Genomic DNA, 17,412 nt, shown 5'->3' with positions numbered 1-17,412 from the left:
CACAGGCTCCGGACGCGCAGGCTCAGCGGCCATGGCTCACGGGCCCAGCCGCTCCGCAGCATGTGGGATCTTCCCGGACCGAGGCACGAGCCCGCGTCCCCTGGATCGGCAGGCAGACCCTTAACCACTGCGCCACCAGGGAAGCCCTTTTTTTAAGTTTTTTGAACTATTTTCTTTCTGTTTACTTTCTGAATGAATATTCCTAGTAGAATCAAAGCATTTTGGAGCTGAACTGGATTTAGAACTTTTCCCATAGAAATCATAATTGTTACTTGTTCTAAACAGCCTCCCCAAAATGTGTGCATTATCTTTAGGAGGAGCAGGAATTAAGCCTTTCCTGGAACGCTTTGGAGAGCGTTGTCAAGAGCACAGCAAAGAAAGTCCAGCTCGTAGCACACCCCATAGAACTCCCATTATCACTCCAAATACAAAGGCCGTACAAGAAAGATTATTCAAGCAAAACGCATCTTCATCTACTACTCATTTAGCACAACAGCTCAAGCAGGTATGGCTTACTGCTTTTAACATTATTCATTACATGGTCTGAGCATAGAACCTAGAAGTCAAACTGTGAATTCTGACTCCAGTCTTTTTGACTGGCGTTAAATAGCATCTTGATTCTCTGTATCACTTATTTCAAATTAGAAATATTATTGTCCTATATTCTGTGTGTATTGTGAATTTTTTAATCTGAAAACTGAGGACAAGGTTAGTAGAATTTGAATATTATTAAACATATTTTTGGCTCTTGTGTAAAATAGAGCTTTTGATGATTTTAGGAACGTCAAAAAGAACTAGCATGTCTTCGTGGCCGATTTGACAAGGGCAGTTTATGGAGTGCAGAAAAAGGCGAAAACTCAAGAAGCAAACAACTAGAAACCAAACAGGTAACGTAAACAAGAAATGTAAAAGTGAACTTGTTACCAAAGTAGTGCTGGGATTTAACTTGTGGTTCTGTATTGTAAAATAATTCTTTATATACTATCTTGTTCCAATTAACTATGCAGCTTTCTATTCATAAACTCCTTAAATGGTCATACCAACTTTGCTTGTTCCAATTAACTATGCAGCTTTCCATTCATAAACTCCTTAAATGTTCATGCCAACTTTGCTTTTCTCTTGTGATATTTTGCCATTTAATGGAACTTTTAACCATGTTTACTGATGACCTACTTAAAATCAAATTTAAAAGGTATTCTCATCATTCAGTTGATTTCAGATTCCTTTTAGCATTCTATCTAGATGCTGGTTTTCAAATGTTTCTCAGAATCTATTTTTCTCATTAATGATTATATATCTCTCCCCAAATACCATACTTTTAGACGATCTGTAATTCTTTCAGTCACCAAATACCTCCCAGACTTCTCTTTACTCATATTACATCTGGTCAAATTTCACTGGTAAGCCTTCAACAAAATCCCTACTGTGTTAAACTATCTTTTGTTTCATCTACATGCCTACTGTGTACAAAATACTGTGTTAGGAGATATATATATATATATATATGTATATACACATTTTACTTTCAGTTTTATTGAGATATAATTGACATACAGCACTGTAAATGTTTAGTGATTTGACTTACATACGTTATGAAATGATTACCACAATAAGTTTAGTGAACCTCCATCATCTCATAGATACAAAATTAAAGAAATAGAAAAAAACATATTTTCCTTGTGATGTGAACTCTTAGGATTTACTCTCATAACATACAGCAGTGTTAATTATGTTAATCAGGTTGTACATTATATCTCTAGTACTTATTCATCTCATAACTGGAAGTTTATACCTTTTGACCACTTTCATCCAATTCCCCCTTCCCCTACCCCCTCCTTTGGTAACCACAAAGATGATCATTTTTTCTGTGAGTTATTTTGTTTGTTTTTGAAGTATAATTGACCTACACCACTATGTTAGTTCTTGTTGCACAGTACAGTGATTCAATGTTTCTATACATTACACAATGATCACTACAATAAGTCTAGTTACCATCTGTCACCGTACGAAGATATTACATTATTGACTGTATTCCCAGTGCTGTACCTTTCATCCCTGTGATTCATTTATTTTATAGCTGGAAGTTTGTACCTCTTAATTTTCCTGTGTTAGGGTGTATTTTTAAGCTAAAAATAATAGAACTATATTTAACGTGGGTACCAGTAGAAATAGAATAATACATTTATTCTTTGAGAAGGATCTATTTGATTTTGTTTTTTTTTTTTATCAGTTCCCTTGCTTAACAAATCATGTTTCTCAAGGTCCTGATCTCAACCATTTTTTTTGTCTCACTTGTCCTGGAACATCTCTTTCCCATCCTCATATCTAGCTTCAGTCAATCACAGAAATGCTGATAATGCTTGGCTATTCTGCCCTCATCTCTCTCCTGAACTCTAGTTGAGCTTTGGATGGCTGGCAGAGCTTTCTATGCTTTGCTGTAATATCTTCCCCATGTAGTCTCTGTCTTCACTTAGGGCTTTACTCTATACTTCCTCATCTAAAACAATCTGGCAGTACCTCCTTGGCTCCTTCCTCTTGTTACTATGTCTTCCCACCTGCTGGCCTCTAGCACATGCACACATAAGCACACACACATCCAGTGATACATTTTCTAAGTATGTCACCAAGCTTCCTTGTCTTGTATATTTTCCTCTGCCATTGCCTTAATCATTAACATAGCTTTGTGTGAACACCCTGCTTTTAGTCTGGCTTCTCTCTAGTCCATCTAACCCACTGCTGCTAGAAAAATATTTCTAAAAGGCAGATAGGCATGTATTCCCTTGCTTAAAATCCTGGAGAGCTCCCCATAGCTAACATCAGAAAAATGTCTAAAGTGCTTGGCTTGATATCTAGAATCATTCAGAAATCTGGCTTCTCTTCCCTGCTCCTCCACATGTGTGCCTCAGTCCTGCCATGCAGACTATTTGTAGTCTCTCAAGTGTAAGCATATTTTCAGATCTCTTTGTCTTTGCCTTGCTAGTGTCTCTGGATGAAATATCTCTGTGGTGAGCTCCTGCTTCATTAAGAATAGGTTAAATTTTAATTCCCTCTGGAATTTTTTACTTGGCCCTTTTTCCAGTCCCCCTCCTGCTTTTTTGGGCCCATGTCATCCTGTTTTTACCTCACTGGAATATTTATCTTCCTATAATTGTTTTAACTTTGTTTTTCACCACTGTCTATGAGAGCCTTATTCATCTCTGTCTATGTTCTCAGTGCTTGACTCACAGTAGGAGCACAGTAAATTTGTCTTTGGAAGAAGGAATGAATGGGCTAATCCTTCCTATCAGCATAGAGCAAGCTATTATCTGTGATCTTAAAACAAAAACAACTCTTTTGATCTCCTATTCCCCTTCCTTTCTTTGCCTCCTTTTCATCCAGGCTCTTCCAAAAGGGTGTCTCTACTTGTATCTTCCAGTTTTTCTCTTCCCTTCTCTCTTGATCTCTCCACTCAGTCTTTCACCACTACCTGTATCAAATTCACCAGTGATCTTCAGTAATCAGTTTTCAGGTGTTTAACTTGACCTATTATTAGCAGCATTTGACATTGTGAATCACTCTCTTCTGTTTGAAGCACCTTCTTCACTTAGTTGCCGGTAGGTCATAGTCTCATAATTTTGCTTCTACGTCTCTGGAAAATAAAAAGCAACCGTTCTTAAATGATTTTTTTGTTAAATGATTCCTGATAAACCTGTGGAATCCCTCCCCAGACAGTTGCACATATACATGTAAAGAAAATTCTGAACACAGTAATGGGGAGTTCAGGGGTCTCCCCACCTCAGAACTCATCTGTGGTACCCACAGAAAGAGCAGCCTAAAAGATGGGAGGGAAGAGCAGTTGAGTATGGCATAACTGAAGTCAAGGGAAGAAAGAGCCTTTCAGAAGGGAGGAGTGGTTGGTATTGCCAAGTGTTTGTTGTCAGACGTAGACTGGACTGAGACCACTGGGTTTTGAAATAAGGAGCTTGTTGTGACTTGGCAGAGCCTTTTAATGAAGTGGTGAGGGTAGAATGCAGGTAGTAGTGGGTGAAGAGCAGAGTCCAGGAGTATAGACAGTCCTCAGAAGTTTGGTTCTAAAGGGAAGGGAGCAAGGAGGTGGTGGCTAGAAAGGGATGAGGAAGTGCCGTGTGATTTTGCTTGTATTTGTTTTGTTCTTTCTGAGGAGACAATTATTTTTTCCCAATATGTGGCTTTCACCTGAATTGGTTTATCTAAAGCTGAACTCTGATGTGGATTTTCATTCTCTCTTGCCTACTGGTCTCTAAAAAAGATTTTACATACTATGAATTACCAAGAATATGAACTAGCACCAAGGCCTTTTGTGTTCTAAACATGGCTGGACCCTTTCACATTCATTATCTGTTTTGCTCTGAGGAAGCTTATATAGAGCAATGACTCTTACTTGTTTCATTTAATGACATGTAAAAAGACAAAATTTATAGTTTTGAGAGGTAAAGTTTATCTCTTCATTTGCTTTTTGCAGGAAATTCACTGTCAGAACACTCCCCTCAGAAAACAAGTTGGTCCAAATGCCCCATCACTTCCAGTAACAGAAAAGGTGACAGAAAATCAGACACCAGCAAAACCTTCTAGTATAGAACCTACGGGTAAGCGTTTTCTATTTCTACTTCACTTAAAATGTAGATTTCAGTCTACCATAGTTTTGGAAATTGGATTGGAAAGCAGAAATGCTGTTCTAGTGTAAAATGACAGATTCATTTCTTCATTTCCACTTACCTTCTCATTTCTAGCCATGCAATATCCTTCCTTAGTTATCTGTCCAGAGTGAGAACGCATACACTTGATGAGAGTGTAAATTACTATAAGTATTTTTTGGAGAAAATTTCAGTAATATCTATTGAATTGTAAAGTGTGTGTGCTCTGCAAGTGTTTCTGTAAGTTGCATTCTTAGAACTAGTGTGCACAGGTGTATGTACAAATATATTAATTGTAGCACCATTTGTAATAGTAATAAGATTTAAATGACCTAAATGCAGATCAGTAGAAGACTGTAAATAAATTGTGCTAAATCCATGTAATCAAGTATTATGTAGCTGCTTAAAATGAATAAGGTAGCTTTGTATGTAATGACATTTAATATATCATAGGCAGTTAAATTTAAAAAAACAGTAGTGGTAAAAAAACATATTACTGAAATTCGCCATCTTAACAATTTTTTTTTTTTGCGGTACGCGGGCCTCTCACTGTTGCGGCCTCTCCCGTTGCGGAGCGCAGGCTCTGGACGCACAGGCTCAGCAGCAATGGCTCACGGGCCTAGCCGCTCCGCAGCACGTGGGATCTTCCTGGACCGGGGCACGAACCCACGTCTCCTGCATCGGCAGGTGTACTCTCAACCACTGCGCCACCAGGGAAGCCCCATCTTAACAGTTTTTAAGTGTACAGTTCAGTAGTGTTAAGTATATTCACACTGTTGAAGAACAGATCTCTGGAATTTTCATTTGGCAAAACTGAAACTCTATACCCATTAAACAACAACTCCCCTTTTCCCTCTCCTGAGCCTCTGGTCACCAGCATTCTACATTCTGTTTCTATGAATTTGACTACCTCATATAGATTAGATACCTCATATAAGTGCGATAATATAGTATTTGTCTTTTTGTGGCTAGCATATTTAATTTAGCATGATGTCCCAGGGTTCATCCATGTTGACATGTCACATGTCAAATGTGTGACAGGACTGCCTTCCTTTTAAAGGCTGAATAATATTTTATTGTGTAGATATACCATATTTTGTTTATCCATTATCCATTGATGGACATGTGGGTTGCTTCCACCTCTTGGCCATTGTGGATAGTGCTGTTATGAATATGGGTATGCAAATATCTCTTCGAGACCCTGCTTTCAATTCTTTTGGCTGTATACCCAGAAGTGGGATTGCTTAATCATGCAGTAGTTCTATTTTTAATATTTTGAGGAACTATTATGCTGGTTTCCATAGTGGTCACACTATTTACAGTCTCACCAACAGTGCACAAGCATTCTAATTTCTCCACACCCTCATCAACACTTGTTATTTTTTGTTTTCTTGACAGTAGCTATCCTAATAGGTATGAGTTATTAGCTCATTGTGATTTTGATTTGCATTTCTCCTATGATTGGAAATGTTGAGCATCTTTTCGCATGCTTGTTGGCCATTTGTATATCATCTTTGGAGAAGCATCTGTTCATGTCCTTTGCCCATTTTTAAATCAGGTTGATTTTTTGTTATTGAGTTGTAGGAGTTCTTATATTCTGAATACTAACCCCTTGTCAAATATATGATTTGCAAATATTTTCTCACATTCAGTAGGTTGATACACAAAACTTTTTTTTAAATTGAGGTGTAGTTGGTTGACAATATTATATTAGTTTTAGGTGTACAACATAATGATTAAACATTTTTATAGATTATACTCCATTTTAGTTATCATAAAATATTTTCCATGTGCTGGACAGTATATCCTTGAAACTTACTTATTTTATACATAGTGGTTTGTACCTCTTAATCCCCTACTCCTACCTTGCCCCCGCTCCCACAAAAGTTTTTAAGTTTGATGTAGTCCCATTTGTCTATTTTTGCTTTTGTTGCCTGCTTTGTGTTATACCCAGGAAATTGTCACCAAATCCAATGTCATGAAGCTTTCTTTCTCTCTCTGTTTTCTTCTGGGAGTTTTATAGTTTTGAGTATTACATAATGTCTTTAATCCATTTTGTGTTGATTTTTGGATATGACATCAGATAAAGGTCCAACTTAATTCTTTGCATGTAGATATCCAGTTTTCCCAACATCATTTGCCCTTTCCCCATTGAATTATCCTGGCAGCCTTGTTAAAGATCATTTGACCATATATGTGAAGTTTTATTTCTGGGCTCTCTCTTCTTTTCCATTGGTCTATATGTCTATCTTTATGCTAGTATCATACTATATTGATTATTATAGCTTTGTAATATGTTTTGAAATCAGGAAATGTCAGTCTTCTAACTTTGTTCTCTTTCAAAATTGTTTTGGATATTCAGGGTCTCTTGAAGTTCCATATGAATTTTAGGACAGACTTTCTATTTCTCCAAAAAGTGCTGTTGGGATTTTGATAAGAATTGCATTGAATCTGTAGATTGCTTTGGGTAGTATTGACATCTTAACAATATTAAGTCTTCCAGTCCATTAACATGAGATGTCTTTCCATCTATTTGTGTGTTTTTTAATGTCTTTCAGCAGTATTTTGTACTTTTCAGTATACAAGTCTATCACCTCCTTGGTTAGGTTTATTCCTAAGTATTTTATTCTGTTTGATGCTATTGTAATTGGAATTGATTTCTTAATTTGCTCTTCAGATTGTTGATTGTTAGTATATAGAAATGCAACTGGTTTTTTTGTGTTGATTTTGTATTCTGCATCTTTGCTGAATTTGTATATGATTCCAACAGGTTTTTTTTTGTGGAATCTTTAGAGTTTTCTGTATATAAGATCATGTTATCTGTGAACAGAGATAATTTTACTTCTTTTAAAATTTGGATTCTTTTAATTTCTTTTTCTTGCCTATTGCTCTAACTAGGACTTTTAAAAAGCTATGTTGACTAGAAATGGTGAGAGTGGGCTTATCTCTAGCTTGTCTTGTTCCTGATCTTAGAGGAAAAGCTTTCAATCTTTTACCATTAAGTATAATGTTAGCTGTGGGCTTCTCATATATGGTCTTTATTATGTTGAAGTAGTGTTTTTCTATTGCTAGTTAAGTGTTTTCATTGACACTTTTTAAAAAGCAAAAAAAAAAAAAAAAAAAAGTGCAGAACAGCATGTATAGTATGATCACACTATTTACAATAGCCAGGACATGGAAGCAACCTAAGTATCCATCAACAGATGAATGGATGAAGAAGATGTGGCACATATACACAATGGAATATTACTCAGCCATAAAAAGAAACGAAATTGAGTTATTTGTAGTGAGGTGGATGGATCTAGAGTCTGTCATACAGAGTGAAGTAAGTCAGAAAGAGAAAAACAAATACCGTATGCTAACACATATATATGGAATCTAAAAAAGAAAAAAAATGGTTCTGATGAACCTAGGGGCAGGACAGGAATAAAGATGCAGATGTAGAGAATGGACTTGAGGACACGGGGAGGGGGAAGGGTGAGCTGGGACAAAGTGAGAGAGTGGCATTGACATATATACACTACCAAATGTAAAATAACTAGCTAGTGGGAAGCAGCTGCAGAGCACAGGGAGATCAGCTTGGTGCTTTGTGACCACCTAGACGGGTGGGATAGGGAGGGTTGGAGGGAGACGCCAGAAGGAGAGGATATGGGGATGTATGTATATGTATAGCTGATTCACTTTGTTATACAGCAGAAACTAACACAACATTGTAAAGCAATTATACTCCAACAAAGATGTTTAAAAAATAAAATAAAATAAGACAAAATAATGGGAAAATTTTTAAAAAGGATATATACATATGTATACATAGGAGGAAAACTGGAAGAACAAACAATAACCTGGTAATATTAGTGTCCCCTTTCTCTTCTAGGGAAGAAGAGAGAGATGGGAAAGTTAAGAGAAGACAGGTGCTTTGGGGCAATCTCTACTTTATGCATTTCTGGATTTGAAATGCATAGCTTTATAATCAGAAAACAAGATATGTAAGATTGCTTAATTGAAAAACTCTAAGTTTTTATATATATATTCATATGGTTTTTCCTAAAATTTTTTTAGGTTTTACTGAATGTGAAATGACGAAGTCTAGCCCTTTGAAAATAACATTGTTTTTAGAAGAGGAAAAGTCCTTAAAAGTAACATCAGACCCAAAGGTTGAACCACTGACTGGTTGGTTTTCGTTGTTTTCATTCCTTGTCTCTTATTAACTCTGGACACACTAGGAGAATTAGTATTCTCATATTCAAATATGCAGTGTTCTATATTTCAAAATATGATTTTATAATATTCTTTTTTTCCCCCCTAGGAAATACTCTAGCTTTCACAAAATACAGTACGGTTAACAGTTATCTTTAGGTCCCAGGCCCCTGTGAAAATCTGATTAAGGCTATCACTCACTTTCAAAGGGAAAGGAAATGTGCTGCCCTTCCACACTCTGCATGTATGGTTAGAGGAATCAGTGGCCCTTGAAGTTTATTTGTGAACCCTGCCCTAAGTGATGTTAATATTTTCCTATTATTGACTGCAATGTGAAAGGGTAGTTACCAACAATAGAAAAAGAATTATTTGAAAAAATATTTTTTGTAAATCTGAAGCTTTTGGCTATTATCTTGCAGTCTGGGTTTTTAATATTCTTTCTTAAACCCGAAGAATTGAATCAGCTTTTGATAGTTCCCACCTTTATTACTTAGAAAATGTTATTGGAACTTTATATTAGTAGTATTCTATTTCTTTTTGTTTTGTTTGTTTAGGAGGTACTTTTTCATAGGGCTTTTTCTTCCTGTTTATTGAGTAAGCATATGAATGTTAGGTCTTCTCTGTTATCCGTTTAATTCTTAAAGGTCTGAATCACAGTATTTACCTGTTGGAATATTTTTCAGAGGTGGTACGTGAAATTGAGATGAGTGTGGATGATGATGATGATATCAACAGTTCAAAAGTAATTAATGACATCTTCAGTGATGTCCTAGAGGAAGGTGAACTAGATGTGGAAAAGAGCCAGGAGGAGATGGATAATGCAGATGCAGAAAGCAGCGAACAGGAAGATGCACTGAATATCTCCTCGATGTCTTTACTTGCTCCATTAACACAGACAGTTGGTGTGGTAAGTCCAGAGGTAAGAAAGGACTAAATGTAAACAGGCCCAGCACATAAAGAAACTAAGTAGAATTGGGGTCCCTTTTTGTTTTAGTTGGTGCATGGGGATTTGGCACTCTGTAGCCAGGGGTATTTTGCAAACCTGATGTTAATTCTCTTAAAAGAGAGCTTAAAACTCTTCAGTGGTCTCTTTTTGGCCTTAGATGAAATCCAAACTGTAACATGGCTTAAAAGGCCAGACATTTGGGCTCAAATCCTGGCTCTGCCATTAAGCGATGTTTATGGGTCAGGTTATTTAACCTCTTTGCCACAGTTAAATGTTAAATTAGGTTAAAAATAGTACCTACATCATGGGGGTGAAGTGCATATTAGGTCATATTAGTATATTAGTATTTAGCACCAGATAGATAACTAACATTTATTGAGAGCTAACTCTACTGTTATAAGCTATCACCCTAAATTGAATAGCTGCACCTTTTTTTGGAGATTGATTCAATTAGAAATATTTTTTAAAAAGAGTTACAAGTGTAGACTTCAGCTGTCTTTCAACTTTTATTCGTATACATTTTAGGAACTTATTTAAGTTTGCCTTGTTTTTATGATGAATCTGTCAACTTATTGGTTGTTTATTTTCTAGTAATAAAGTCATTCAGTTCCTCAGATTTCTCATTTAGAATCAATGTCATCCATAAAATCTAATATCTGATGTGCCTTCCTGCAGAATTTAGTTTCTTCGCCTAGCTGGGAATTGAAAGACACCAGCATAAGTGATGAAAGTCCAAAGCCAGGAAAATTCCAAAGAACCCGTGTCCCTCGAGCTGAGTCCGGTGATAGTATGGGTCATGAAGGTCATGATCTTCCTTACAGGTGAGAACATCTTAGAAGACATTCACTCACTAAGGGTCATGGTTTAGATTGACATACAAGTTTTGTTATTTATAATTATAGTGTTATTAGTATTAATCATTATAAAACTTTGAAATAGCTTTGGTAAGACTCTCTTTCACCCAATGGCATTTTCCATTCTAGTGAAGTGTTCTACTGATATGTTGCAATATCAATATTCTGCTGATATGTTCAACAAAGGATAGTGCTTAGTGTGTTGCTGGATTTCTAATAGAGTATAACTTATTTCCTGAAGCATTGATGCATATAGATCTCAAAGAGTCAAAGAAACAGACCGTCCTTCAATAAAGCAGGTGATTGTTCGGAAGGAAGATGTTACTTCAAAACTGAATGAAAAAAAGAATGGCTTTCCTTGTCAGGTTAACATCAAACAGAAAATGCAGGTATGTACTGTGGAAAGGGGATTTGGAAGGTTGACAGCACGAGATGGTGAGCTCCTTGAGGACAAGAGCCCAGCCTTATTCATCTCTGTATCCTGAGTGACTAGGACAGTGTGTGACATGTAGGAGCTCAGGAGCTTACTCCTGAATTCAGTTTGAGAAACGTCCTCTTTTTTGGTGCATCGTCTAGAAACTTGAACAGTGAAACTGTAACATTTTGACTTCCCTCTCTGGAGATTTTGGAAATTACCCAATTGGATAAATTATAATTAAAGTTTAAATAAAGTGAAAATGGTGATTAAAAATGTGAGTTTTTTTCCTCCTTTCATTGGTTTCACTAGGAACTCAATAATGAAATAAATTTGCAGCAGACAGTGATCTATCAGGCTAGCCAGGCTCTTAACTGTTGTGTTGATGAAGACCATGGAAAAGGGTCACTGGAAGAAGCTGAAGCAGAAAGACTTCTTCTAATTGCAAGTATGTGTGATACACCTGAAACAATTCCAACACAATTTCAAACCAGGAAAAACTCATTTTGTCTAGTATATTCAGAAATTTCTAATTTTAGAGAAAGGGCTTTTTTGATAATGTTTCAGCTGATCTATTTTTTGTTTCTTACAAGGTTTGTGAAAACACTACATGTAAAATAAGGTGTAGTTTGCATGAAAAGGTGAAAGAACCTGGAATGCATTTGAAGAAATGTAGCGTAAAGAGTATGCTAAGAATGAATACCTGAACTCACACACATACATACTCTTTATGCACACACACATATGTGCTCTGTCTCTGTACCTGTCTATATATGTATAGCTAAAAATAAGTATGTGAATTTTGTTGTGTGTATGTGTGGTGATGGATGACAGGGCATGTTAGGATGGGGAGATTAACCATGCAAGAAAACTGACCAAAAGTTGAAGTATTAAATTACAAGGATTTCGTGAACAGATTGCGCAATCAAGGTTTTACCTAACTACGTACCCTCTATTTATATGAAGGAAGAGTTACTGATTTTGTCTTTGGTGTTGTATACAGTTGCCACATGAGTGCATTTTCTTGAATTGGCTTAATTTAGAAACAATTGCAGTTTTAATATTTGAAATATTAACTTGCATATTTCTACATAGCTGAGAAGAGAACACTTTTGATTGATGAGTTGAATAAGTTGAAGAATGAAGGGCCTCAGAGGAAGAATAAGGCTGGTCCCATATCCCAAAGTGAATTTGTCCCTTCCAAAGGATCAATTACTTTGTCAGAAATCCGCTTGCCTCTAAAAGCAGATTTTGTCTGCAGTACAGTTCAGAAACCAGGTATGGTAATTTTTATTTACTCATTTCTAGATCATATGTTAAATTATGAACTTCACCTAGATTGGAATTGTGCAAATGGGAACAAGTAGAGCATGCATGAAGACACAAGGCTTGTATCTCGGGCCTTTAGTTCCTTTTATGTAGATGTGTGTATAAAAATAACCAAGGAAAAATTTCATATATGTTCTTACTGATCCATGCAATAACAGACATAGGTCTAACTGAAAGTAAGGCTTGTTAAACATAATATTGAACATAAAATAAATTACTAAGATGAGTTATTCTGATACAACAGACCATTTGACTTTCATTAAGTTTATTGTGGAAAGTATTGGGCATCTAAAAGAACTTATTTTACTTACTCTATTCTATTTAAAATTCACTCTGTCATGTAAATTTGTTCTTTGAGTCCTGAATTACTGGTTGTGGGAGTGAAGAGCATCACAGTGTAGATACTTCTATTCAAATTTTATTCCCTTTATTCCTCTAGATTGAATAAATAAACTTTTCTAAGCTATGTATTCTACTTAAAATCATATTTAAACAAAGTGGGTAAAGGAGGTTATGGCACCAGTATCTGAAAAATAGGGCAGGATGGTAAATTTCACAGAAATATAGTATTTTAATCTCAGTTTTGAAATAACAAACCAGAATTTACCCTTTTGAGATGTATACTATTAGCTAAAGAATTTCGGGTCAATAGGTAAAATTTGAAGTCAGCAGAAACTGAGGAATGTGTAGCGAAGTTATTTCAATTCACTTAAAATGAAGAGACCTTGGGCTTCCCTGGTGGCGAGTGGTTGAGAGTCCACCTGCCGATGCAGGGGACACGGGAGCCTGTGCTCCGCAACGGGAGAAGCCACAACAGTGAGAGGCCCGCGTACTGGAAAAAAAAAAAAAAAAAATGAAGAGACCTTGATGATGCTGTTCCAGGAACATGCCTGTCTGCTTACGTCTTGTCTTTTTGTGTCTGAAAAATTGACTTTAGAAAATTTAAAATGAATTTTATGTAAATCAGTTGCGGTATTACTTTATTCATTTGGTCTTCCAGAATGCTGATTAGCTAAATCTGATTTTGCTTGTGCTTATTAGGTAATGTGATTATTTCTTACAGATGCAGCAAATTACTATTTCTTAATTATACTAAAAGCAGGAGCTGAAAATATGGTAGCCACACCATTAGCAAGTACCTCAAATTCTCTTAATGGCGATGCTCTAACATTCACTACTACATTTACTTTGTAAGTAAATTAGGCTTTTGATGGTTCAAACATACTTTTCTTTTTTAATAGAGTTAATACAGTCTAAGCGTCCAGGTAGAATTTATAATCTTTGAAATGCAGTATGTTTATTGTTTTTATATGGACAAATAACTCATTTTTCAATTTGTTGGTTTAATTCTTTTATGTTTCCGATCTTTTCTTCCATTGAGTAGCGTGTTTCTTCCACGTGACTGTAGGTATTTGATGTTTTGAAGTGTTTTAACATATATATTTACTACACACACACACACACACACACACACACACACACACACACACACACAAAATCTGGACCACAATTTTTAAATATATACTTTAAATCTCTTAATGTACTTAACATTAAGTCTCAGTGAAAGATATTTATATTTAGTGTCAGAGATTTATTTTGAAACTAGAGTCAAAATCTAGTTTGGAAGAACAACTACTTTTATTATTTAAGATCTTGAGTTGTAAAATGCTGAAGAAAATGTTTGACCTGTATTATAGGAAAAAATAGACTGTTCTGACCAGTTTTTATATTCTCTAATAGTTTGTAACTATTGTCTTTAGTTTTAAAACACAGTGAATTCCTTTACTCTCAGCCTTGTAACAGTATTTGTGGCATAATTTTTAATGGCATAATTTGATATTTTTATTTTTCCAGGGGGGATGTGTCAAATGACTTTGAAATAAATATTGAAGTTTACAGCTTGGTAAGCAGTTAAAGCTTTCTAAAGTAACTAATAGTGTATTTTTCTTAAAGACATCAGATTTTAAGTTACTTATGCTTTGGATTTGTGTGTAGGTACAAACGAAAGATCCCTCAGGCCCTGATAAGAAGAAAAAAGCATACAAGTCAAAGGTGAGAATGAAGGAAACCCAGTAGGAATATAATCAGAAATAGGAGATATAATGTCTGTTTAAAATTATGTATAATTTTTAATAATCAAGCTTTTGGGTCATTTTTATGCCTTAAATTTCTAGTTACCGCACATAATAGGTATAGGTATAGGTATAATATAATAGGTATAATAGGTATAGGTATAATATAATAGGTATAATATATGAATACTGAGAGTAAACTTGCAGTGAGTGACTATGACCCTAAGTATAAGCTACCGATATTACTCAGGCTAGACAATTCTGTTTTCTCCATATCTGCTTGACAGCTATTATTATCTCTTTAAACTTTTCTCAGGCTTTTCCTCTGAACTCTTGTCTTACTAGCTCCTCTAAACCAGACTTAAGAATGATGTGGTCACTGTAGGCATGAGGAATAGAAACAGCTTTGTTTCTGTCCTTCCTAGCCTTTGCTCTTTTGTTCTTTGTCTAAATCATCATTTAAAAGAATTTTATTTAGCTTTAACAAAAAAGGAATAACAGTATGGGTAAAGCCGGAATCAAAGACTCAAGTATAATGTATTGATATTTAAGAGTTATTTTCTGTGTGGGAGAATCTTAAGTTTGGTTAGTTTTAATCATAATGTTTAATAGGAATAGGAAATATACTAAGTTATCTTTTCTTCCAGGCTATTACTCCTAAGCGACTTCTCACATCTGTAACCACAGTAAGTAGAATTTTTTGAAAGTTGAAGTTCCTTGAGAAATCTTCATCTTACACATACGATTGGAAATTGGTTAACCATTTCTAAACACTTAGTGCTTTGGGAATCTTTAAAATATCCTAAAAGGAAAAAATAATGTTTTCTGAAATATAGTCCTTGTAGTGTTTGTACTTAATATTTAAATCTTTGTATCAAATAAAGAAAATAACTTATGTTCTTCTTTACACCTGTTTTTTAGAAAAGCACCCTTCATTCTTCAGGTGAGTGAATCTTGATCAATTTGAAACATTAGTATATAAGCAATTGCATACTTACACATATAGCCGTCTTGATTTATGAGTGTTTACCTTACTCTCCTTTGAATAATATTTTCTGTATGGTAGTAACATGTAAGATTACTGGCGAGAATAACCTGCTGTCTGAAACCACCACAGGCCACCAAACAGCACATTGCTCAGGCTCTAGCAGGCAGTACACATAGGATACCTAGTCACTTGAACACTGCAGCAGGTAGCATTACTCTTCACCATATCTTCTCTTGTTCTGTAGATTTGTTTTGTGCTATCCACACTGAGGAGTTCACCTGTTTTAACTTTACTGATCATGACTGGCATCGCATCATGTCAGAAAAGCATCTTTCTAGTTCACTGGAAACTGGAGTGCCAGTAGGCCAGGGAAGACTTTTCCAGAGTGGTGTTAGGCCTAAATTTTCCAAAGGGGATTAGGACTGAGCTGGTTTCACTCACCTTTGGACTTTTGGTCTCTGTTTCTTGGCACAAGAGAATAACTAAGAAGAACCGTGCAGATAAAGTCCTGCTGCTCATTATGTCATCCTAGACTACAGCAGTGAAGGTTTTCATATCTCTGATAGGAAAATTGCTTTTTATACACACATTTTTAGGTTCTATATCTTTAAAAACACATCTTTCTCAAACGTTAAGATGTGCCTGTACCTCACTTACGTTAAATGTAAATACTTAACAGTTTTCTTTCATTAGGAAATGTGTTGATGTTTTATTCCCCCCACCCTGCCCTACCTCCAAATTTAGAGATGGAGGAAAATGAAGCAGATTTTTCTGTGGCAGTTTAATTTCATTCTGTTAGAGTGGGGTGACGAATTGTTATTTATACTTAGCAAAGTCACTCTGAACTAAACTTCATTTCCTTTTTCTTTAGTTATGGCCGGTCTTAATGCTGTACGTACCAGCAACTTTGCCCTTGTTGGATCTTACATGCTGTCATTATCTTCAGTAGGAAACACAAAATTTGCTCTGGACAAGGTAATCCAAATTTATTTATTTATTTATAGAAAAATTAGGTCCATGAAAATGTCCCAGTACTTTCAAGTATTTGAAATCTTTGGCTGAATATGTATGTTCTTAGAATTGTACATTTTAATTAGACATGGGTTTAGCTGCATGATATGTTTTTTGATGTTGGAAGTATTTCTCCCCTGTATCTTAATAGTTAAGTCTTCAAAGCAGCATATACTGGTTTATTCTAAATGTCAATGCTAAGAAAGTATTGCTTCTTGCATATAGATGTTAAGCTTACAGTTTTAAACATAGTTTCTTGCCCATTTGAAACCAATATTTTGAAATGACTAACATTTTTTGGATTTAGTTTTGACAAGATAGGAAAAGACAGATTAATTTCTTGGAAAAGTACTCATGAATCTAAGGGATTTCCTTCCCGTACTTTCCTCTCCAAGTTTAAGACTTCATAGTTCAGATCTGTGTAGTGTCACTACCATATTGAGTGCTTTTTCACCACACTGTGAAGACTAAATATTTAATACCTAACAAGACCATTTTAAGTAGTAAGAGAAGTAGAGGCAAACTTTAGTCCTAGTGTTGGCTTCTGCTGTATAATACAGACTATTTAAAAATATTATAAGAGATTTCTGTAGTTAGAATATAGCGAGGTTTAAAAAAATTCATGTAACTTTTAATTTAGTAATTCAGCTAGCTTAACAAATTGAGTGATTCTGGGTCTTTTTTTCTCTTTGTCTTTTATTTTGTTTGTTTTAGATAAATTATGATGTAAAAGAGCGAGAGCTACTGGGCTATATGTTCCAGGAAAAGGTTGCCATATTTTCTTTGCTTGAAACTAATGAGCTTAAAAATTAGTCCTTAATTTTTGGCCCTTATGTATTTGTTTTACTAACCACTCTCATGTCTTCTTGGTTATTTTGAATAATTAAGGACATTATGTAAATTATTCTTTCTTTAGATCCTTGTAGATGGGCATCTTTTTCTTTAGTC

General features: G+C 35.4%; 1 protein-coding gene across 1 annotated transcript in view; it reads left to right on the top strand.

Moving 5' to 3' along the window:
* The window catches only part of ANLN (anillin, actin binding protein), a 54,571-nt gene that overhangs the window by 17,106 nt on the left and 20,053 nt on the right, over window positions 1–17,412 (top strand). Inside the window, exons 6-20 of the mRNA XM_007446130.1 lie at window positions 315–505; window positions 780–887; window positions 4,481–4,604; window positions 8,712–8,822; window positions 9,533–9,768; window positions 10,471–10,616; window positions 10,891–11,038; window positions 11,377–11,512; window positions 12,160–12,342; window positions 13,457–13,583; window positions 14,248–14,296; window positions 14,389–14,445; window positions 15,113–15,151; window positions 15,387–15,408; window positions 16,325–16,428. Coding sequence (XP_007446192.1) covers window positions 315–505; window positions 780–887; window positions 4,481–4,604; window positions 8,712–8,822; window positions 9,533–9,768; window positions 10,471–10,616; window positions 10,891–11,038; window positions 11,377–11,512; window positions 12,160–12,342; window positions 13,457–13,583; window positions 14,248–14,296; window positions 14,389–14,445; window positions 15,113–15,151; window positions 15,387–15,408; window positions 16,325–16,428 — 1,781 coding nt within the window. The remainder of the gene's footprint in view (window positions 1–314; window positions 506–779; window positions 888–4,480; window positions 4,605–8,711; window positions 8,823–9,532; window positions 9,769–10,470; window positions 10,617–10,890; window positions 11,039–11,376; window positions 11,513–12,159; window positions 12,343–13,456; window positions 13,584–14,247; window positions 14,297–14,388; window positions 14,446–15,112; window positions 15,152–15,386; window positions 15,409–16,324; window positions 16,429–17,412) is intronic.

The sequence above is a fragment of the Lipotes vexillifer genome, unplaced genomic scaffold (assembly GCF_000442215.2).
Source record: "Lipotes vexillifer unplaced genomic scaffold, Lipotes_vexillifer_v1.1 scaffold822, whole genome shotgun sequence".
NCBI classification, from domain to species: domain Eukaryota; kingdom Metazoa; phylum Chordata; class Mammalia; order Artiodactyla; family Lipotidae; genus Lipotes; species Lipotes vexillifer.
The sequence above is the reverse complement of the archived record's forward strand: the minus strand, read 5'-3'. Positions and strand labels throughout refer to the sequence as shown.